Raw genomic sequence first — 22,642 nt, 5'->3', positions numbered from 1 at the left:
GTAATAAGTTGACCCCAAAATACTCAATAGACAACTCCCCTTTGAATCCTAGGCAAAATACTGGAGCACCAACTCCCGCGAGATCGAAGGTACGGTGTTTGACAAGAGTGGGAAGGCGGTGCACCGGCTCTTCGGGAAATGGCATGAGAGCATCTACTACGGCGGCCCATCCTCCTCCACCTGTGTCTGGAGAGCCAGTCAGTATCAGGGGCATCAGCCCCAGGGGATGGTGGGGGCGTGGCCGGAGGAACTGTGGAGGGGCGGGCGTCAGCGGTGGGCATCAGCGGCCATGGAGTCTCCAGGCTGCTTCTAACTGGGTCTGAGTTGTCAGTCCCTCTTTCATTCACCGGATCAGGTCTCAGACTCATTCCCTTGCTCATCAGCAGCACCTCTGTCGCCCTGGGAGGCCCTGGGTTCTTATCCCAGAATGAGGCCATAGCTCATGCATGGCCACTGTCTTCCATCAGCACCCAGCCGCCTGTGCCTGTGCCCGGGCACAGAAGGGATATCAGTCAAGGACAAGAAGCCGTTCTTTAGTAGGACAAGAGAAAAATGCTACTGGAAAAGCAGGGTGACCTGGGGGTTCTACAAGAGTCAGGGATTCCCCCAGACTCGCCCAGCACCGCAGCCACTCTGGCCGCGCCTGCCATCCCACAAGGATGCTGAGCCCGGAAGCAGCTGTGGAAGGACCACCAGGGAAGCCAGACCTTCCTAACAGGTCCCCAGAGCATGCGCAGACTTTAGTTCATCTTCTAAGTGTGTTTCCCAGTCATGGTCACATTATAAACCCCTTGTGCTGAGAGACGACCACTAGGATATTTTGGGCCAATCAAAACAAAACAAGAAAACCATTCTAATGGTGGCTTAAAGCATGAGGCTATGTGCCGATACTTAATAATAAGCGAGGGGCGGGGGGCCCAGGGTTGCTGAGAGGCACCCTGTGTAGGGAGCACAGATCATTGAGGGTACCTTCTGTGACTCCCAATATGACCATGATGTTTCCCTCGTGGATGTAGGGGTATCTTATCCCCACGGGGCAGCTCGCCGAGCGGGGAGAGGGGAGGACTAAAGAGCTTTGTCCGCTGTGTCTCTCCTTCCCCAGGAAGGAAGGGTTTCCAAGGGTCCCCCAGGAAATGCCTTTACATTTTGTCAGCCTGAAGCGGGTCCAGACCCATCCCACAGCAATCCTGGGCAACCGGGTAGGCAGGAGAGAGTCGGATGGGTAAATGCATCTGCGAGGGAGGACACAGTGCCGCCTGACCAGAGCGGTCTCCATTAGCAAGGAAGGAAGGGAGATGCTGCAGAAGGGGCAGCCAACAGTGTCTCTTTCAGAGGGCGGCGGCCTCATCCTCCCCTACCACAGAGGTCATGTGCAGTGAGAAGGGATTGGTGCCGTGACCGCCGTCCTAGCTGCAGAGGCTCAGGGGCACACGTGACATCCTGCAAATGAAGTATTCACTTGCCTTTGCTTAAAGTGTGTATCACAGAGCAGAGCTACCATCCCCTCCGGGTGCTAAGGTGGAACCCTGATGAAAGAACACTATGTGAGCTGCTGTTCTTGTCAGTGTTGTTCACTGACTTCAGGTCTCTGCCTGGGCCATGAGCATCCAGGCCCATCTCCGAGGAAAACCACTGTCTTCCCTCTGGGGGATGGAGACGGGGATAGATGTTTGAAGGCACATTAGGAAGCTTTGGTATGATTTTCATGTTTAGGATACTCAGAACATTAGACCTAGAATTTGACAAAAAGGACTTCTGAAACTTCAAAAATGGTCTGGGGGAAAAAAAAAGGCCTGAAGAAAGTTCCTGGAAAATGTTTGTATTCGTGTATGTAGCAACAAGAGCTCAGGCTTTGAGTGATTTCATTAGCCTATGTTTGATTTACGCAATATGTAAATTTGGGCATTTTTAGCTTGATTTTTAGCTGGAATTCAAGTTAGGGCAATACGCCTCCATGAATCTGCTCGGACAGCTATAACAAAGTACCACACACTGGGTGGTTTAAGCAATAGAAATTTATTTTCTCATACTTCTGGAGGCTGGGAAATCAAAGATCAAGGTGCTGGCACCTTTGGGCTCTGGTGAGGGACCTCTTCCTGGCTTGCAGGCGGCCACCGGCTCAGGGCCCCACCCTTCTGACCTCATTTAACCTTCATTACTTCCTTAGAGGCCACACAGAGGGGAGGGCTTCACCCTGTGAATTCTGGGAGGATACATTCAGTCTGTAACATTCTGCCTTTGGGCCCCAGATTCCTGTCCTTCTTACAGGCAAAATCTATTTATTCCATCCCAACAGCCGCCCAAAGCCTTACCTCATTTCAGTATCAACTCTGAAGTCCAAAGTCTCATCTGAATATCATGTCAGGCATGGGTGAGGCTTGAGGTGTGATTCATCCTCTCCAGCTGTGAGCCTAGGAAACCAAAATCTGCTTCCAAAATACAGTGGTGACAGGCAAAGGATCGGCATTCCGAAGGGAGACATGGAGGGATGACAGGCCCCAGGCAAGCCTGAACTAGCAAGGAAAAAATGTCATTAGATCGTAAGGGTCCAGAATAATTCTCTCTGGTTCCACGTCCAACCCTCTGGCCCACTGGGGCAGTGGCCCGGCCCCCACAGCCCCCAGGCTCTGGGTGGTGGCCACCTGCAGGCTAAGCTGCAGCAGTGGGCCCACCCTTTGCCAGTGGCGGCAGCCTCGCCCCTAGGCCTGTGCCGTCTGGGCCTGCCCGTGCAGCGGCAGCCTGGGGGCCTCTGAACCACCCCAGCCGCTCGCCCCTTGGCTCATGTGCAGCTGGAGCACTCTGTGGTCCCAGCCTGTGAAATGCCAGTAACCCGGGAGCTTTCTTCCCTCTGTCCCGTCATCTCTGTCCCCTCAGTCCCAGCGACTGTGTTTGTGCCAGCATAATCCCTCCATCCCTGGCTTCTGCTGAGATGGTTTTACATTAATATATGTGAGAAGAAGGGCAGGTATGGAAGAAAGAACGTTTATTGACCACTTGCTAGGAGTTCAACGCTATTTTAGGGAGTAGACAGAGTTTTAGGAGAATTTGACGTCTCTCAAATGAAAAATGGATTCTCTAGCCCGGCCGGAGCAGCTCAGTTGGTTGAGTGTTGTCCTGTGCACTGAAGGGCTGCCAGTTTGATTCCCCATCAGGGCACATACCTGGGTTGCAGGTTCGATCCCCAGTCAGGCCACCTACAGAAGGCAACTAATTGATGTCTGTCTCTCTCTCTTTCTCTCTCTCTCCATGTCCTTGGGTGAGCATTTTAAAGAACACACCTGGATTCTAGAGTGGCAGTATTGTTTGTCAGGAAAATGAGCCGAGAGCTTTTTTTACATGTTTATTTTAGTAAATGAACAATTTTTATAGCTTAAACAGTCTAGAAATTTCAGTGTTTTATAAATTTGCTGTGCGACCATACAGCAGAGGCCTTATCCTTGTAGGTAGGAGAAAACTTGCAGAGAAGAAAATGTGTAGGGCAGTGTTCAGCTGCTAACCAGGATATTTTAATAGAAATGGAAGAGTTCAGAGCTGAGAGAAATGATGGCTGGTCTGAGATGAAAAAGGTGAAGGAATTAAAAAGTAACATAAATGCAATGAAAAAGTAAAGTAAATGAAGTGCAAGTTAGAATGAATGATCTCTTTTTCTTGTAGATCCCATGCCCAAAGACTATGAGCAATATTATGGCTTCACACAGTTCGCACTAGAATTAAATGAAATTGATTCATCCTTGAAGACTTTATTACCACCTACTGACACTCGATTAAGGCCAGACCAAAGGTAAGGATTTTTTTTTTCTATCTTTGTCTCCAGAGATGTAAAACTTTTTAAAAAGACTGTTATTAACAACTCCCGGGGCACCAGGGAGACCTGAGAGAGAGAGAATGTCATCAGGAACAGAGGGCCGGGGGGACTTGAAGCAGCCGTGTGGCGGGAACGGAGCCCAGCTTAGCGCTGTGTGTGGCGCGACCTTTAGTCATCAGTAGAGCCCCATTTCTATTGAAGTATCAAAAAAGTGTTTATTTTTAAGAGTTTTACTGCATTCAATAAAAATAAAACATTGTGTGTTGAAAGAATAAAAAGCATCTTCCTCCTCCACCCCTAGAATTTAAATTATTTTGATGCATTGAGAGCTAACTTTTGATTCTTTGTTTGCTGCTAACAAGCTGTGCAACTTCAATTTTTTTTTAATCTTTCTCAGCCTGATTCCTACTTTATAAAATGGAAAGAATTATCTCTCCCCTGAGGCCTTTCTAATTAAGACCCAAAACCCACAAGAAAAAAAAAAGGGTAAAATTTGACTTTATTAAAAGAAAGAAAGAAAGAGAAAAATCCATCAACACCCTTCATGGCAAAGTAAATAAAATACATACCCAGAGTGAATAGATAAATGACAAACTGAGGAATCTGTACTTGCAACTCATTTCATGAATTGGTTCTAGAAATCAAGATCAACTCATTTTAAAAATGGACATAAGGAAATGAGCATGTCACAAAATAAGAAATGCAGATGTCCCTTAAACATGAAAGATGCTCCATCTCACTCAAAGAAATGAAATTTTTAGAACCCCATTGACGTCCCATTTCTTAACCTATCAGATGGCAAAGACTCAAAAGCAGGGTTCCTCAAACTACGGCCCGTGGGCCACATGCAAATACAAATATTGTATTTGTTCCCGTTTTGTTTTTTTACTTCAAAATAAGATATGTGCAGTGTGCATAGGAATTTGTTCATAGTTTTTTTTTAAACTATAGTCTGGCCCTCCAACGGTCTGAGGGACAGTGAACTGGCCCCCTGTTTAAAAAGTTTGAGGATCCCTGCTCAAAAGTGTGGTGTATGCTGAGGCTATAGGGCAAAGGCGCGCTAATAACATTGCTGGTGGCAATGTAAATGGTATAATCCCCATGAAGTGCGATTGGCTTTATGTATATATTACAAACTCACCCTTTAACCCAGCAATCTCACTTCTAGAAATTTCTCCTTACAGGTACACTAACCCACGCACAAATGACAGATATACATGGTCATCCATTGCAGCATTAATGATAAATTACATTTAAAAATTGGGAGCATCCCCAGTGTCTGTCAGTAGGAAATTATTTAAATAAACTCAGGTATGTCCACACAATTGAACATCATGCAGCTAATAAAAAATGAAGATGTCTGTGTGCTACCAAGAAAGATCTCCAAGATATACAGGATGGAGCAAAAGTAGGTTTATAGTTGTTCATTTAGAAAATAATAAAGTAATTAATAATACAAGAATAAACTCTGTTTCGGGTACTCATAACTGTAAAGCTACTTTCTCCCCACCCCGTATTAAGTAAAGGTAAAACAAGCCTTGGCCAGCTTTGTTCAGTGGTTAGAGATCAGCCTGTGGACTGAAGGGTTGCGGGTTCCATTCCAGGTCAAGGGCACGTACCTCGTTTGCAGACTCAATCCCTGGCCCAGGTCGGGTGCATACAGGAGGCAACCAATCAATGTGTCTCTCTCACTACAATGTTTCACTGTCTCCTCTCCTCTTCCTCCTTCCCATCCACTCTCTCTCTTAAAAAAAAAAAAAAAAAAAAATCAACGGAAAAAATATCCTCGGGTGAGAATTTAAAAAAAAGGTAAGCCCTAACCGGTTTGGCTCAGTGGATAGAGCGTCGGCCTGCGGACTCAGGGTCCCAGGTTCACTTCTGGCCAAGGGCATGTACCTTGGTTGTGGGCACTTACCCAGTGGGGAATGTGCAGGAGGCAGCTGATCGATGTTTCTCTGTCATCGATGTTTCTAGCTCTCTGTCCCTCTCCCTTCCTCTCTGTGAAAAATCAATAAAATATATTTAAAAAAATAAAATAAAATAAGGTAAAACAAAAGAAGCCACGGCATAGACAGTATTGTAGCATGCTGCCATTTATATTTTCAAAAGGGAGAGAGAGGAGGTAAGAATGTTTGCTTTTTTGGTATAAGGACTCTCTAGATTCTAGAGTCTAGAGAAGAATGCACTAGAAACTAATAGCAAGGGGTTACCTGCGGAGTGACGGTGGGGTGGGCAGGAAACAGGTAGCAAGAATCGGAGACAAGGATGAGTGGGAGACTTTACTCCAAATTACTTTGTATAGACATAATTTTTTGATATATACTAGTATGTATATATCACCAATTTAAAAAAATCAGATCTTCCCTGACGACCTCACAATCTTGTTTTAAGGGTTAGAGAAGGGCCTGTGTATAGGAGAGTGTTTGGAATATCCAGTTTGGACACCTGCCGTTTCAGCAGTAACGTCGCTACATTTCCGTGGAGTTGAGGTCCTTTATTTCTCCCTCCACGCCGCAGGTTTCTGGAAGAAGGGAACGTGGAGGAGGCCGAGGTGCAGAAGCAGAGGATTGAGCAGCTGCAGAGGGACAGGCGGCGGGTCTTGGAGGAGAACAACGTGGAGCACCAGCCGAGGTTTTTCAGGTGAGTGCCCAGGCCCTGCGGGGTACTGGCTGGTGGGTACTGGCGGCACATGATGCTTCTGGTATGAAGAGTGAACAGGGGTGTCTCCTCCCCAAATAAGAGGTCCTTGGTGTGTTTCCAGCTTCAGAGTGGTGACACCTCCCCTCTGTGACACTGGGCTCTGGCTGTCCCCGCCTCTTCCTCCCCAGCGGTCCTGTCTTCTTGCCTCCTTTGCTGTGTCTCAGGGCGTCTAGCCCAGTGAGTTTGCAAGGAGGTGCTCAGTGAGTGCTTGTGGGAGAAGCAAGGAGACCGCCCTCACCAGGCCCCCGAGGCCGGCCAGCTTGTTAAGTCCATGTCTGAGCGTGGTCCCCCACCGAGGTGTGTTTTACACAGTGAGAGATCATTAAGGATCACCCCGCTGGCTACCAGCATGGAACCAAGTGTCCAAACTGCAGAAGTTCCAATGCACTTGGGCTTGGATTTGGAACATGTACTATTCATTTTAAAGTAACTTGCCAGGAAGGTCTCGTTAAAAAAAATAAACCTGTAGAAGGGGCATCAGAGGTCATCAGCCCTTCGCCTCCTCTTTTATTTTAACAGAAAAAAAAAAAAAAGCCCAGCCTGTGTGGCTCAATGGTTGAGTGTTGACCTGTGAACCAGGAGTCACGGTTCGATTCCCAGTCAGGGCACATGCCCTGGATGCAGGTTTGATTCTCAGTGTGGGGCCTGTAGGAAGCAGCCAATCAATGATTCTCTCTCTCTCTCTGTGTCTCTCCCTCTCCCTTCCTCTCTGAAATCAATAAAAATATATTAAAACACACACAAAAAGAAAGAAACGAAGACCCAGGGAGTGGGGGTTTGGGGGAGGAGGGTGTGACCTGTGGAAGGACCCCGTGGAATGTCCTGGACTGGGGCCTGGCTCTTGGACTACCAGGCCAGGCCTCTATATGGTTTTAGGGGTTTTGTTAAATATTTTCTTAAATCAACATTAAAACAGGCACTTGTGGAAAAGCCAGGAGCTCCTGCCCTCACTCTTCCTCTGAGTCTTGCTTTCAGGGCAACTAGGGTTTTTTTTTTGTTGTTTGGGTGGATTTGTTGTTTTTGTTGATGATGGTTTTTAATGGACAACAGAAGCACTTTTAGGAAGAATTAGTTACTAATCTACCACAGCAGCAATAAAGTATGTTTTCCAAAACAGCTGAAGAGCAATAAGTAATGTTCTATCCCCCAAATACAATGCTTTTTCCTCCAAAGCTGATATGGATTTTGCCAGGTCCCTTCTGATCACTTTTACAAACTCGGGAGGTGAGCAGGTGAAGATTAACTGGCTAGAGTTTCATCCCAAAATATTCATAACTTCATATAAATATTTTTAAAAATAAGACCGTAGCCCTAACCGGTTTGGCTCAATGGTAGAGCATCGGCCTGCGGACTGAAAGGTCCCAGGTTCAATTCTGGTCAAGGGCACGTACCTTGGTTGTGGGCACTTCCCCAGTAGGAGGTGTGCAGGAGGCAGCTAATCGATGTTTCTCTCTCATCGATGTTTCTAACTCTCTGTCCCTCTCCCTTCCTCTCTGTAAAAAATCAATAAAATGTATTTTTTTTAAAAAGACCTTAAATTATTTTTTAAGGGAAGTTATAGATAAATGGCTCAACTGATACACACATATAACCTTAAGAAGGTCAATTCTTTTTTTTCCCCCTCATAAATCATCTAGTGTCATTTTTAAACAAGGAGAGTCTGCATTTATAAAGGTGTTCGTTACAGTATTTTTCAGAATCATTAAATGTTGTGGGTAACCAAACTGGCCCAAGAACTAGGTAAGGAGATTCATCAGCTTGGTCCAATGTGAAAACATCAAAAATGACTCACAGAGTCTGTGGGAGCCACTGGGAAGCAAGTGAACATTACGTGCAATCTATAAAGTGTCGTTCAGGCTGTCCTGCACCTCAGACTGTCTGCAGTGGCAGAGGACAGCACAGCCGTGGCCGAGTGGCCGTGGCCCCTTTCCCTTTGGTTTTCTGTAAAGTTGTCAGTATTGGACAGGAGATGACAGAGAGGAATGTGGGGCCTTGGATGTCTCCATTCACACCGCTGAGGAGCAATGGAAAGGTTACCGGGAATTTCAAGTGGAAACCAGAGCTTGGGCAGCATCAGGCCTCTGTTTCGCAGTGAAGGATCCGAGATGCAGGCTGGCTCCCTGTAAACACATCCCTGCATTAGAGCAGGGGGACAGTGTGGGGGGACGTTCCTGAGGGTGGAACAACAGGCACTCGCTGCTTTTGCTCCTAAAACATGACAATATCCATCAAAATTACAAATACACGTACTCTTTGACTCAGCAGTTCTACTTACAGGAATTTTTACTGTAACTGCTCATGTATATATAAAATAGGATATTATACAATTATTATCTATAATAATAAAAGTGTAATATGCTAATTAGACCGGACAGCTGAATGACCTTCTGGACGAAGCCGGGCTGCGAGGGCCGAGCCCCTTGTATGAATTTCATGCATTAGGCCTCTAGTATTATTATAAACATGATTATAATAGCTAGAGATTGAAAACAACCTCCTAAATGCCCACCCTGCAGGTTACCTGTTAAATTGCAGCCCGTCCCTGCAATGGTATATTAGGTAGCTGTGTTGTTTAAAAATGAGGAATCTCTTATTGTTGGAGTCACCAAACTTTTTTCTGAAAATGGCAAGTGGTAAATATTGTTAGCTTCGCAGGCCATGAGGGCTCAGCAGTGATTCCTCAAGCCCGCGCTGCAGCATGAAAGCAGCCACAGACAGTACTTACACGCTGACACGGTCATATTCCAGTAAAACTGCTACACAGGCAGGCAGGCAGAAGGCTGGAATTGGGCTTTGGGCTGTAGTTTGCTGACCTTATTGTGACACTGGAAAATGATCTCCAATATAAGGGGTAGGGCGCCACAGTGCTGCCCATCAAGTGAAAAGTGGGAGAGGGGTGGAGGGGGGGAGTGTGTGTGTGTGTGTGTGTGTGTGTGCCTCACGCATGCATGGCATTTCTCTGAAAGGATGAAGCTGATGACACTATTGCTTCTGGGGGAACTGGGAGACAGGAGTAGGAAAACTCTTCTAGCTACTTACCTTTTGCATCTTTTGAACTTGGATTTACATAATATATTATGTTGTCCAAGAATGATGAACCAAGGCAATTCTCTCCAGACCGGCATGGCTTCCTACTCCTTTTGTTTTTAATGTTAACTTCTCACTTGATATGAGCAACCAGGTTGACTTAGTTTTACGCAGTCATGCACAAGGCGGTGGCTATCTTATCGCAGAAGCACCACGTTTGACAGCCTCTATGTGTGAGAGCAAAGTCAGAAATAAGAGAAAGGTTCCCAGGTGTGCACTTTCCTCACAGCTGCAGTACTGGGCTGTCAGGGGCCTTGCATGCATGTGAGGACGGCAGCGGGCCGGAGAGGAGGAGGGGGAGGGTGGGAGAGGACAGGACTGTCCAGAGCCTCACAACCTCCTTACCTCCCACAGGAAATCCGCTGATGACTCCTGGGTGAGCAACGGCACCTATCTGGAACTGAGGAAAGATCTCGGTTTTTCCAAGCTGGACCATCCTGTCCTGTGGTGAAAGGGGCAAGAACGATGATTCCTGTCCTTCTCCAGTGTCGCCTTCCCACGCCACACCTGTGTCTGTGTACTTATAAAGCATTCCCTAGAATGATCACTGTGCTTAGCTTAGCGTTGTAAGTATTCAAGTATATATTTTCTTCGGTTAGGGTTCTTTACAATTTCCAATGTTATCATGATTGTTTATACGAATGTAGAACACCCTGATATTGCTTTTTAATATATATATATATAAAGTATTTAATAAAAATGAAAGATTGAATGTTAATGTGTGGGTTGCAAAAGAAGCTTTAACACTAATTTCCCAAAGGTTAGGAAATTTCAGAGTAAATGGATGCCTTATAAAATTATGTTGGGGAGAAAACAATCCATGTCTCCCAGGTGCATTAAGAAAGGAGAAGGAAAAGAAAGACAGAAATGAGAAGAATGCCCAGGGTTGCTCACCCGTGCGGACACCACCCAAGTTCAATTTGGTAGCTCAGTCTCTCTGCCTCGGACAGCTCCCGACCTGCTCATACAGAGCCATCCTGCTGGTGCTGGAGTCTGGAGAAGATTTGATTTGCAATTTGGTGGTTGAGAGGTCATCAGTTCAGTGACATGTGTTTTTATAGAAGATGCTCCTGGCGCCTTCTTGAAGAGGAAGCATCTGAGCTCATCCCTCCCTATGGTTTGATTGCCTCCTGTGCAGAATCCTACCGTCACTCAGAGGAACTACCATTAAGCCCTGAAATCCTCATGAGTTAAACGTCAGAATGAAATCCCGAAGAGGCAGGGGGAAATTTCTCCTGAGTGAGAGCTGAATCCTTACAAGTGAAGAAACTGGTTTCCACTCCCAGCGCCCCTGGCTCCCCGCCCCGTGTGACCACATCTCTGCTGTGTGGAGTGTCCCAGTTCAGTGTAAAACCTCCAACTCCTTCCACACAGCACTGTGACTTTGTCACAGGTTAGCAAAATAGTTGATTGTTTTAAAACACTGTTTGGGTATCTTCTACCTCTTAATAAGCACTGTCTTTTAGCTCTTGTATAAAAAGTTGGACCATCTGCCTTAGAGACACACGTAGAGGACTGATGTTCTTCCCGGTGTTGTGCCTGGTGCAGCTTTCGATGTCGTACCCCCACCCCCACTTCTTACTTAGGCCCCCCTTTTGTGAGTTTTGCAGCTGACCCGAATAATGCGGACCATAACTACCGAAGGGGGAACTTTGTCTTTGTAAATGTGTCATTTCAAATGACAAGAATAGAATTTGTGCAGTAGTTCCATTGTGTCACCAAAGCAATTCCGACTTCGGCCCAGATTACATGAAAACCAAAGCCTAATTTTTAAGCCTTTTCTTCTAATGTTCATAATAATTCTATGGAGTATGAAATAAAATGATGTGGTAAAAAGATTTCTCCCGAAAACATTTTTTCGATATTTGTATAGTAACTTGGAGCGTGTAGAATGCTATGAATAAAAGGTAGAATAAATGGCAGAAAAAACACGCATGATTTTTCAGTGTCGCACCAGGTCAGCAGTTGGACCGTGTTACGTTTTCTAAGTGGAGAGGCATCTGCGAGTGACTAGCATTTTAAAAACAATAAACGACTCATTAAATATTGCACCCGCCCGTCCCATGTCATCCAGATGTCAGCGGGAACACAATGCGAATAGCATTTCCGTTTCTGAGCAGTTAAATGGCCAGTCACACTCTCCGGTGTGTGCTTTGTTCTTTTCCTTTCAAGCGTGCATCCAAATTCTGCTCCCAGACGGAAGGCGTGGGCGGTAGATTTCAGGTCCTCGGGGAAAACAGATGTAGCGTTCACAGTGTGAAGGTAAATGTGGACTTGCAGTCACATTGACTATGAAAGTGGCCTGCTCCAGAGCCACTCAAAAAAGGAAAAAAACAAAACATGCAGTCTGAGCGGATGTGGCTTTGTGTTGCAGTATTTGGAAATTCTTTGTCTCGATGCTGTTATTTTAACTGATATTATGCTTTATTTTGGAATCACAAGGCTAAATGGACCAAATATCATCCTTGTAGCCATCTTACTTGAGATGGGGATGGGGAGGAATTACAATGTGATGCAGAACTGCATACAGATTTTAAAATCTCGTCAGTGCCAGTGTCTGTCAGGGGCTTTCCCGAAGTTTGAACAGCATGGGGATGCCTCCTGACATTATCATCTTAAAACTGCCTTGAGGGGGAAATGGCTTCTTTTTCCCGCTTTAGTTCCTATTCTCAAAACCACTTTCCCTCACTAACAGGTTTGGCTCAGTAGATAGAGCGTCGGCCTGCGGACTGAAAGGTCCCAGGTTCGATTCCTGTCAAGGGCATGTACCTTGGTTGCGGGCACATCCCCAGTAGGAGGTGTGCAGGAGGCAGCTGATCGATGCTTCTCTCTCATTGATGTTTCTAACTCTCTGTCCCTCTCCCTTCCTCTCTGTAAAAAAAAATCAATAAAATATATTTTTTTAAAAAGCACTTTCCCACCTAATTCGTAGTTCTGTGGCATTTTATATTTTTAAGATGAAGTAAACAGAAACATGGCATTGTTTGGGCAGAATTGAGGTAAAAATTGAGTTTTCTGGATGTTGAATCCCCTGATTAAATAATGCCAAACACTGCACCATTTGAGACCCTTGCTGTAACTTGCATTTTATTCCTGGTTATTCCAACCCAAGTTTACGGAGAATTACACAGATATTCTTGGAAATGGGACTTAGTGCAGCCCACCACATCACACTTCACTTGTCCTGTGGCCACCATTCACACACACACCCCCCCCCCCCCCCAAGCTGCAGGAGATCCATCCAGACCCATTGGGGAGGAGCCCTCAGCCTCCAGTATGGCCAGGCAGCCCGTCCTAGGTCAGTATTTCCCCAAGTCAACTACTAACCCCTTCCGGGAGCCAGGCTGGGTCTGGTACTAATTAAACAGTTCACTGTAGGACAGCAATCCAGTCATCGAGTCCCAGAATGCCCTCCTGTGGGACTGTCTGGGAGAGAAAAATATACAAAGCAATTTTAAAATGTTTTCTTCATTTAGGCTGCTGCTGCTTTCCTCAGACCCTGCTTCTCATTACTTCCCGTAAGTCATTTGCTTGGGCTCTGAGCACTGCCCTTCGGCTGTGTTTTCCAGATTTATGAGGAGTGGGCTTGTTCTACTATTACCAGTGTCAACCGTGAGAGAAAACTGACAAACGACAAAGTTTTCATTTGCCTGTCGCACCTTGCCGCAGGCCCACCGCACATTCTGTGACTTGCACATGCCTTTCGGCTGCCGTAGAATCTCCTCAGACCTCTGTTATGCAGGAGCAATAAGAAGTGGTCCTTATGATCTTAGGAGTAACGGTTCCAACGTATTGGCATAATGTATCTGAATGTCCCTAATTTTGATAGGAACGTCGCATACATCTGTTTTTGCTCAGCTTTCCTCTGTGTTGTAGTCACGTGACTCTGTGCTAGTCTGTATTGTTCTGCATTGGAAATCTGTATCACCCGTGTCTGCAAGTCGTGACGGGCTGCAATGCGGACCACTTTCGGAGCCTTTGGCGGGAGGGAACGCCATGAACAGAAGCTGCTCATTGATTGTATTCTGGGCGGTTCGTGATCTGCCTCTGTGACCCTCCAAGGAGTCTATTTTTTTTAATGGATATTTGTAAACCTTCCATCGAACCATTTATAAGATGATGTTGTGTTTAAATCCCACCCTTGAACTCATCCCACTCAGACCTCCCCCCAACACTCCGACTCCCTTGCTTACCCCCCTCCTGCAGCCAGTTGCCTGAATAAACGCCATGGGAAAGGCCAGCTCTGTCTTTGTCTTTCCAGGTTGGTGTGCGCATGTGGCTGCCGAAAGGGGACAGGGCAAGGCTCCAGCCTCGGCTCTTGAGAGGAAGAAGCACAGCAGGTTCTGACAGGGATGGGGGTTGGAAATATGAATGTCCTGGGCGTAAAGACGCTGGGAAACTTTTCGTCCCAACATTTCCAAGGTGTACTACACATGTAGGTCCCCCCGCCCCTAGCACCCGGGACTGGAGGCAGCTGGAGCCCCGGCAGCCCCCAAGGATCCCCGTCCCTTTACCCCGGGGAGCTATGGGAATAGCATTATTGTCTGTCTGTCCTAACATGAAAAGGGAAAATGCTGACTATTCATACCAATGTAATGGCCCTTACCAATGGCAGACTCACCTCCTCCCCTGCCTAAGCCTGTCTCCTGCGATGCCAGGAGCACCGCCATTGGATCCAGTGGATCCGTTTGTGGTGTTACACAGCCCACAGGAGAGCAGTCACACACACAGCCCATCTGCATCCCTAAAGCACCTAAGAGGCAGCCAAAAGCCATTCGTGAAATTTGATTGGCTTGAAAGAAAAGGGGAAGAAACACAAACTATAAAAGAAATTTTGAGGGCAATGAGTGAATTTGCATACAAACATGATGAAATGATTGCTAATTTTCACACATTTAATGTGATATTGCTTGTTGATCGGAATTAAATCTGCCATCAAAGGAAGGCCATTTTCCAGCATTATTCAAAATAATGTGTATGAACACTGAAGGGGACCTTAAAAGGCAACCTCGGTATATTTTAACAGGTTGGCCATCATAGGAATAGGTATTAAAGTATCCTGAGGTGTCACTTGAGGAGGCAATACAATTTGGAGGTACAAGTTCCGGGCCATTAGTCATGCCAGTGAAATACCAGCATTAACACAGTTGATGTCCACCAGTGACCAGCAAATCAGAACAGCACTGTCCTGGTGTCTTATTATTGAGGTATTAGTGGGGGTCCCTGCAGGAGATTCCAGCACCTGCTGGAGTTCAGGAGACTTAAAGGAAGGGGCTACCGGCTGGCCGAGAGATGAGCAGGTCTAAGGCACATGAGCATCAGCTGGAGGTTGTTGCCGCCGAGCAGTGGCTGCGGCTCGGAGGAGGGCAGGGCCGGCACCGGGAGCTGGAGGACACGTGACCTGTGCTGAGCGTCCGGACCAGAGTCAGTAAGAACCACCCCAAGTTGGTCTCCTCGGCCTCCGTTCTCTCTGGTGCCTGAACCCAAGCCAGTCTGGGGATCCTCTCCCCACCCCCACCCCAGTGCAGTTCTTGGAGCTCAGGCCTCAGGCAGGGGGCGGGCCCAGGAAAACAGAAAAACCGCGTACCCACCGGATTCGTTCATGTCTGCGCTTTCGGAGAAATTTCAGTAAGTAAATGGGCGTAAGAGCCTTTTTTTAGGTTTGTTGTGTTTTGAGTTGTTTTTTGGAAAGGATAAAATTTGTTAAATTATTTTTACTTCCAGTTATTTTACCAAGGATGAATTATGAGTAACTGCTTTTAAGAAAATTCTTTGGTTCTCCATGTGGTTGTTGTAACATTTTTCATGAACTACGGGCAGCCTCTCTCCTTTATTAAATGCCATAAATTAAACAGATATGAGACTAGGAGAGATATATCAACTTCACATTTGGCTAGTATCCTGGGGTAATTTCGTGTGTGTGTGTGTGTGTACGCACGTGTGCATGCATGCGAGCTCACACACACACACACACACACACACACACACACTTCACTCAGGTGGTTCAGCCCAGACAGCCCCACGTCGTCCGTTGACCAGCATTTGCTCACTGCTGAGCTGGGACACCCCCTCCTAATTTCATGACTTCTAGAACTTAAAAACTGACATGTTGGCAGCAATTATGCAGGGATTTTGTTTTTTGTATAAAAATTTGTATTTGCGATTGCACTGTCTTTGAGATGTAAAGACAAGGGCCTTGTCACCTCCCTCCCGTGTGACACCTCATGAGTACTTTAAAAGGGGCTTCAAGGCAGGGAACAGCCAGCAACAACTATGATGGGTTCTTTGAAAAATATTTACTGAGTCTGGGATGGTCCAGACCCTGGGAAGCAGGTGGGTCAGACAACAAGCACCGTGTGGTAAGAAGGCTCTATCACATTCCAGTTATGGGGGAGAAGTGATGGTTGGCCCTGGCCGGGTGGCTCGGTTGGTTGGAGCGTTGTCCCATGCACCAGAAGTTCTCTATGCTGCCACTCCAGGATCTCAGGATTAGGTGGCAATGTTCTTTAGTCAACAAATATTCATGAACCCCAAACATGTGTCCTCATGGAGCTTACCTGCCCTCAGGGATTCTTTCCTACTTTCTCCTGACAATGGGAACTCCTTGGCTGTGTGGAAGAATTACATTGCATGCTGAGAAAACGCCGTCAGCTCTGAGTCACTGTGTTTTTGTGGAATCAAAGTTATTCAAGAGTGAGCAATTGCTGCAAGCCTGTGGTGTGGTCCTTTGCCTGCACACATTCATCCCGCCAACAGTGCAGGGAGTACAGGAATGAGAGCGAGAAACTGTCAAGTTTCTGCTCTCCTGGAGCTTAGCGCCTACTGGGGCAGAGGGTGAGGGGCACGGACAATGGATGGACTCACAAACAGACACAGGTCTGGTGGAGGTGCTGCGGAGATGAAAGCTCAAGCACTTGGCAGGGAAGACTAGAGGATGCTGCTCTATGGTCTACAGAGTGGGGAGGGAGGGTTTTACCATCTAAGACTTGAAGGGACTTGAAGAAAATGAGAAGGAAGAGCGGAAAGAGCAAACAAGCCTGCAGCAAGGGTGTGTCTGGTGAGCTTAGGAGGGCCTGTGGGTGCGGCAGTGTGAGCGGGAGTAAATCCAAATTAGTCAGGAAGGGGCCGGGACCAGAGGATTTGGTTTTTACTCTGAGATTAAGTCAATAAGAGGATTGGAGTAGTAGAGGAAGGACAGGACTTGCTTTATGGTTTTAAAGGGCCCTCTGGCTGCCTGGTGCAGACGGGGGCACAGGCAAAACCAGGCAGCCCAGGTTGAAGGTGATCAGACTCATCCAGAGAGAAATGGTGGCGGTTTGGACCAGCGTAGAAGTAGTGGAGGTAGCGGGAAGCAAAAAGAAACTGGAAATACTTTGAAGGTAGAATCAACAAGGGTGGTTGATGGGTTCGATTTGGGAGGTGGGAGGAGAGAAGTCAAGGATGGCTCCAAGGTCTATGGCCTGAGCTACTAGGAGGCTGGAGCAGCCATGACTGAGAGAAGGAAGACTGAACAGGACAGATTTCGGTGCTCAGGTGAAAACCTAGCTGGTGATTTTCCCCAAGAGGTACTCTTAAGTAGGCAGCCGGATATACGCTTGTAGTAAAGGGTAAGGTAGTAGGCTTGGGTTGCTCAAACCCTGCACATTTGAATGAAAAAAAAAAAAAAAAAAAGACTGACTCTTGATCATTTCCTGGGAGATACCTTCCAAGCCTTTGGAATATTGCTCCTGACAAAAGTGGTTTTTGTATATTTGGAACCTTGCGCCATGCCAGATAGTTTATGCTAAAAAAGTGATTTCTAATAGGGGCTTTGGGCCCCGCTGTGTCACTTAGATCTCTGGAGGGACTGCCACCCAGATGGTGCTCCATGCCTCTGTGACCAGCCCTGGACACCAAGGCTTCCCTGGTTGACAGTACTCTGCATGTTGTCACATATCGTTGCAGAGAAAGCCTCCTCTGTCTCCCTCATCCCTTCATCCCCACAGTCATGGGCGGAGTCCTGCTCGGCCTGCCTATGAAGTTGCCCTTCCTCAGCCCCACAGCCCCTCGCCAGGTCTTGCCCGGCTGACTGGAGCCCCGGCCTGCAGTCCTGACTCCTTCCCATCCATTCTCTAAGCTGTAGCCAGAGTGATGTTTCCAAGGCCTGGCCATGTCATTAATCTCTTTAGAATCCTCCTCAGCTCAAAACGCCTCAGCCTGGCGTGCATGTACCACAGCCGTCAAAGCCCAGCCTTGGCAGGCAGAGACGTGGGTTGTCAGTTTCCCCAGCTCTAGATTGGATTAACCCCCAAGGGTATTGTGAGGGTCACTGGCCGCTGCCATGTGCCAAGCGCCCGCTCTGTGCCAATCACTAGTCCAAGGCTCCCTTCACACCCCCACTTCCCCAGGAGGAAATTGAGACCTCACTTGGACAAGGGGCTCCCAGTCACAGTCTCGTACCTGATGAGCCAGGATTAGATGCTCTGAGCTTTGAAGCCAGCAGCTCTCAGAAAGGAGTCTGGGCATCCCTGGGGTCCCTCACACCCATCGAAGGGTAGGGCAAGGTCTAAAATATTCTCATAACAATATTAAGACACTATTTGCCATTTTTGTTGTTTCACAAGTGTACAGCGAGTTTCCCAGGAGCTACATGACATGTGAGAGAGGGCAGGTTAATGCGGAATTGGGTGTGAGAATCCAGATGTCTTCTTTTAAGCCGGACTTTAATGTCCTTTGCAAAAACATAAAGCCACGCTATTCTTCCCTCAAACATTTTTGTTTTGGAGACCATAGTTACGTTTTATTGAACTATGTTTTCATGTCAGCATATAATGAGTCTGTTATCGATATTTTAAATGCAGTAATCTTTTTCAGTTTCTCAGTTTGACTTTCTAATACAGTGAATATCCACAGACATAACTTACATAAAATAAAGTTCTCTGGGGTTGTCTATAATTTTTCTGATCATAAAGTTTTTTTTAAGAATGTATTTGATCTTAAAAAATAGTGTGAGCCCTATCTATATATACTAGTTTAGACCCGACATGCTTTCCAAAGAGATTTGTGCATCTAAGAGATACACATCTATGTAAACACAGGAAAATTCAAGACCAAAAGAGATCAGGACTATGACGAAAAAGCAAGGAGATAGTACAGGGAACAAGGGAGAACATGATTACGGCACTTGAGCCTTCTGGTAAACCCCGTTGGCAGGAGTCAGGTGTCCGTAGCTGACAGAGTTACCCCACCTCAGAAGGAGAGTGTTAGCTCTGAGGAAGCGTTTCTCCCAGGGCACGTTTACATCTCTGTATATGTAAGCGCCTGGCTCTGCAAAACCCAAGGGCCGTGCCATCAATATTCCTGAAGACACAGAAAGGGGGGCCAGAGAGGGAACTATGTGGACAAATTACAACGTGACCAAGACAGATAATTAGTCCCAAAGATTCCTTAAATGCGCCTAATGTGTCCGAAGCCAAGGGTCTCCATAAAACATGAAAATAAGAGCGGATTACAAATCAGTAAATGGAAGAACAACATGAACTGCCATCTAATATGAACACAATTAAAACGAATTAGTCATAAACTATATTAAAAGGAAGGCCACGGATATGTGGATTTATGACTTGCGCTAAAATGTGAAACAGTAATAATAGCACTTTATCTTAAGCTATCAAATTCATTTTTTTCAATGCCTTACAGGTACTGGCTATATAATTTGAGATGTCTAAATCATAAAACAGAATTATAGCCTAGATGATTTAAACAGTGACGTAAAACTAAACACGGAGTCTGTTTACACCCAAGAGTGTATAAGTGCCTGAACAGAATTGACTGCATGAAGAAAATAAGATGAAATAACTTTTTTATTGACATTGATGAGTTTCCAGGAGATTACAGACTCTTCAGGGATGGAGGTGGGGAAAAGGGAAGCTTGGTCTGTTGCTGAGTGCTGGCTTGCATATCACCTGCGCCTGCTGCTACCACACTGGGAAGGCCGCCCAGGGTTCAAGAGCATAGAGTCCTATAACAATGCCATCCCATAAATTAACCAGTACCCACTACCCACTCCATCACTGTAGGTCCTTGGATGTTACTGGTTGTTTCATTGTTTGAAACAACCCAAGTCCCATTAAAAAAAAATTAAACTTAATTAAAAAAAAAAGAACCCAAGTGCTTGGCAATTAGGTTCTTTATATCTTAAGTCAGGTCTCATCTCATGGGCTTCTTTATAAATAAAAACACCTTTTTTAAGTTGCAGTAACCAGGATTTCTGAAAAATTACTGAACCATATGTAATTTCTAAATCCCAAAACCTTTTGCAAATCCACAAAACAAGTTAGTCATGGACACTACTAGCCCTGGATGAGAAAGACATCCAGAAGAAAATCAACAGCTCTTATTTATTAGGCACCAAATATATGAAGGCACTGTGCCACCTGCTTACCCCGCAGGTGGTATAGAGAAAAGATCTACGTGGTGACTCCGCATTGTCATGTAAAGTCCTCTCCAGGCTGCTCTCAGCCTCCAGTCTCCGTCCCCACTCCTGCCCCAAGCTCTGCAGTGCTCCATCCAGCTAGGAGTGTACTCTCGCCAGCCCAGTCCTCACCAGCTCTCTGTCCACTAGGTCCCGGCACAGAACCCCCTCTCCGGTGCTCCTAGGTTTGGGGTCCACAGCCCTGCATTTGAGCTTCTGACCCAGAATTTAAAGTTTGAAGTGATCTGAGAGATTGAGTTTTGGAAGTAAGAAATGTCCAAACCTGTAGAGAATTTTTATGAGTATTTGAGCCAAACTAACAACTGCCTGGAAGCAAAATCTCAGTAGATTGAGAAAATGCTCCGGAAAATGGCCGTTTTCCAGCTTACTTTATATATTAGAATAAAAGGAGATGTAAGGAGGGTTTCATAAACTCCATCGGTGGTAGATTCAGGGGGTGGAAGGAAGCAAAGCAGGGAAATCTCTGGGATTGGATAAAAAGACAAAGTAGAGAAACACATATTTCTTTTACATTGGTGGGTACAGGATAGTTAATATTTACAGCACATAGAGATGGTATCAGGAACAAATACCAATGAGGTGTTCTGTGGTCTTTTTTCTTTTTTAAAATTTTATTTATTTGCTGATTTGAGAGAGAGAGAGAGAGAGAGAGAGAGAGATTTGTTGTTCCACTTGTGTATGAATTCATTGGTTGGTTCTTGTGTGTGCCCTTACTGGAGATTGAACCTGCAACCCTGGCATATCTGGACGGCACTCTAACCAATTGAGCTACCCGGCCAGGGCAGGTGTCCTGTGGCCTTGTGCTCAGGTCAGCAGTTGTGCCCTGAGGGGCTAAAAAGGATTATTCTGACAGGTACAGTGTCTTAGATGCAAAAAGACAGTAGGCTCAGTTACGGTAAAAATTGAGCTTTGTCAAGGAAGCTACAGGTACAGGCCTAGGATGTGCTACCCACCATGACCTGCTTTTCCTTAGGAGTTTTTAGGTTCAGACCTTCCTACGTGGTTACTTCCGGTCTCTGAGTTTGTAAGACCTGCCATGGGAACCTCCCCTGAGCTTGTCAGGTTTAGTCTGCGGCCCCTTTTTCATCCATAGAGTTCAACGTTCAGTGTTCAGATAAAACACATGGGACCAGCCCTGACTGGTTTGGCTCAGTGGATAGAGCGTCGGCCTACAGACTCAAGGGTCCCAGATTCGATTCTGGTCAAGGGCATGTACCTTGGTTGCGGGCACATCCCCAGTCGGGGGTGTGCAGGAGGCAGCTGATCGATGTTTCTCTCTCATTGATGTTTCTAACTCTCTATCCTTCTCCCTTCCTCTCTGTAAAAAATCAATAAAATATATTTTAAAAAAACACACACAAAAAAACACGTGGGGCCAGGGAGGTGGTGGGACCGTGCTGGCCACAAGACCAGCTGGGGGAAACCTTGGACCGTGGGTGGCCTGGTCTCCTGCTCCTTCCACTACCCACTTTAATCTCTTTTGCTCCCCATGACACTTGATCATTTATTGATGGGTGAGAACCGACACATTGGAGAGTCTATATGATCTGTAGCAACAGCCAGATGCTCCTTAATAAAACATTAATAAAGCACACGCAGATGGCATTACTGAAATATCATACAAACAGGCCTGAGGGCCAACAGCAGCAGTTTTTTCTGGACCTGTGAATAACGGAGACTTTATCAGACAAGATGTAAAAGAGGAAACCAGCCTCTAAATTGTGATCTGAGAAAATGTTTTGGTTCTTGTAGGTATTTTGGATAAAGAAAGATTTTAAATGTAATTTGATCCCAATGACAAAGCTTTAGTCACAACAGGAGGGAGGTCCGACAACTTCCTCCTTGCTTGGCAATCCAGCCCCAGACCAGGCTGCCCCATTTCCCCACTGTCCTAGGAAAGGAGATTTCTGGGTGGCATTCAAAAAGATGTACTTTAATGTCAGCACAACAGAAATCAGTAAGCTGGACTGCAGGGGCAGTTGTAGGAGTCACTATTCCAGGAAACTTTTAAAAACAAAAGAAATAACAACCCGCTTTGAGTGAGTAAATATTCATTGACCTGCAAGTGAAAAGGTGGACTTTCTGCATTGCATTTAAATGTTTGACTTCCTCACAAAATTTACCTGCTAGGGAGGAGTCAAAAGTTAAGGCCTGGACTCATATCTGAGGTTAAATGCTGGTCTCAGTGCTAGATGAGTAGGGTGCCTCTAAGATTTAGTGTTTTTCTTCTGTAAAACAGAGGTAACAACACTCTTTGGAGTTGTACAAAGGTCCAACAAAATACTGTATGTGAAGGACCATGCTGGACACAAAGTCAGCATCAAAAATGTAGCCATCCTCCGAACCTGGTGCCCACGGTTCTAAGCTGACAGGAGCAGAGTTGTGAAATAATTAGCGGTTTCCTCTTTGTAACCCTTCCATCTTTCCGCTTCCCCATCAAACCCTGCTATCCGGCTCTGACTTGTGTCAACATTCATGCCTTCGTGGGCTTGTTGGTGGCAGGGAGACTTCCCGAGGGGATATTTACATTTCGAGCCTATGTCTAATTCTGGAAGATGAGGCTAATCGTTGCTGGA

General features: G+C 46.1%; 1 protein-coding gene across 7 annotated transcripts in view; it reads left to right on the top strand.

Moving 5' to 3' along the window:
* Window positions 1–11,430, top strand: part of OSBPL3 (oxysterol binding protein like 3) — a 143,794-nt gene extending 132,364 nt beyond the window's left edge. For all 7 annotated transcript variants that reach the window (XM_070424449.1, XM_070424447.1, XM_070424448.1 and 4 more), the window contains 4 exons: window positions 53–197; window positions 3,655–3,781; window positions 6,323–6,445; window positions 9,947–11,430. In XM_070424449.1, coding sequence (XP_070280550.1) covers window positions 53–197; window positions 3,655–3,781; window positions 6,323–6,445; window positions 9,947–10,043 — 492 coding nt within the window. In that variant the 3' untranslated portion in view covers window positions 10,044–11,430. The remainder of the gene's footprint in view (window positions 1–52; window positions 198–3,654; window positions 3,782–6,322; window positions 6,446–9,946) is intronic.
* Window positions 11,431–22,642: the final 11,212 nt, after the last annotated feature.

This window comes from Myotis yumanensis, unplaced genomic scaffold (genome assembly GCF_028538775.1).
Source record: "Myotis yumanensis isolate MYYU_CA2020_CCGP unplaced genomic scaffold, mMyoYum1.0.hap1 SCAF_9, whole genome shotgun sequence".
Taxonomy (NCBI): domain Eukaryota; kingdom Metazoa; phylum Chordata; class Mammalia; order Chiroptera; family Vespertilionidae; genus Myotis; species Myotis yumanensis.
Note: the sequence above shows the minus strand (reverse complement) of the source record. Positions and strands in the feature narration are given on the sequence as shown.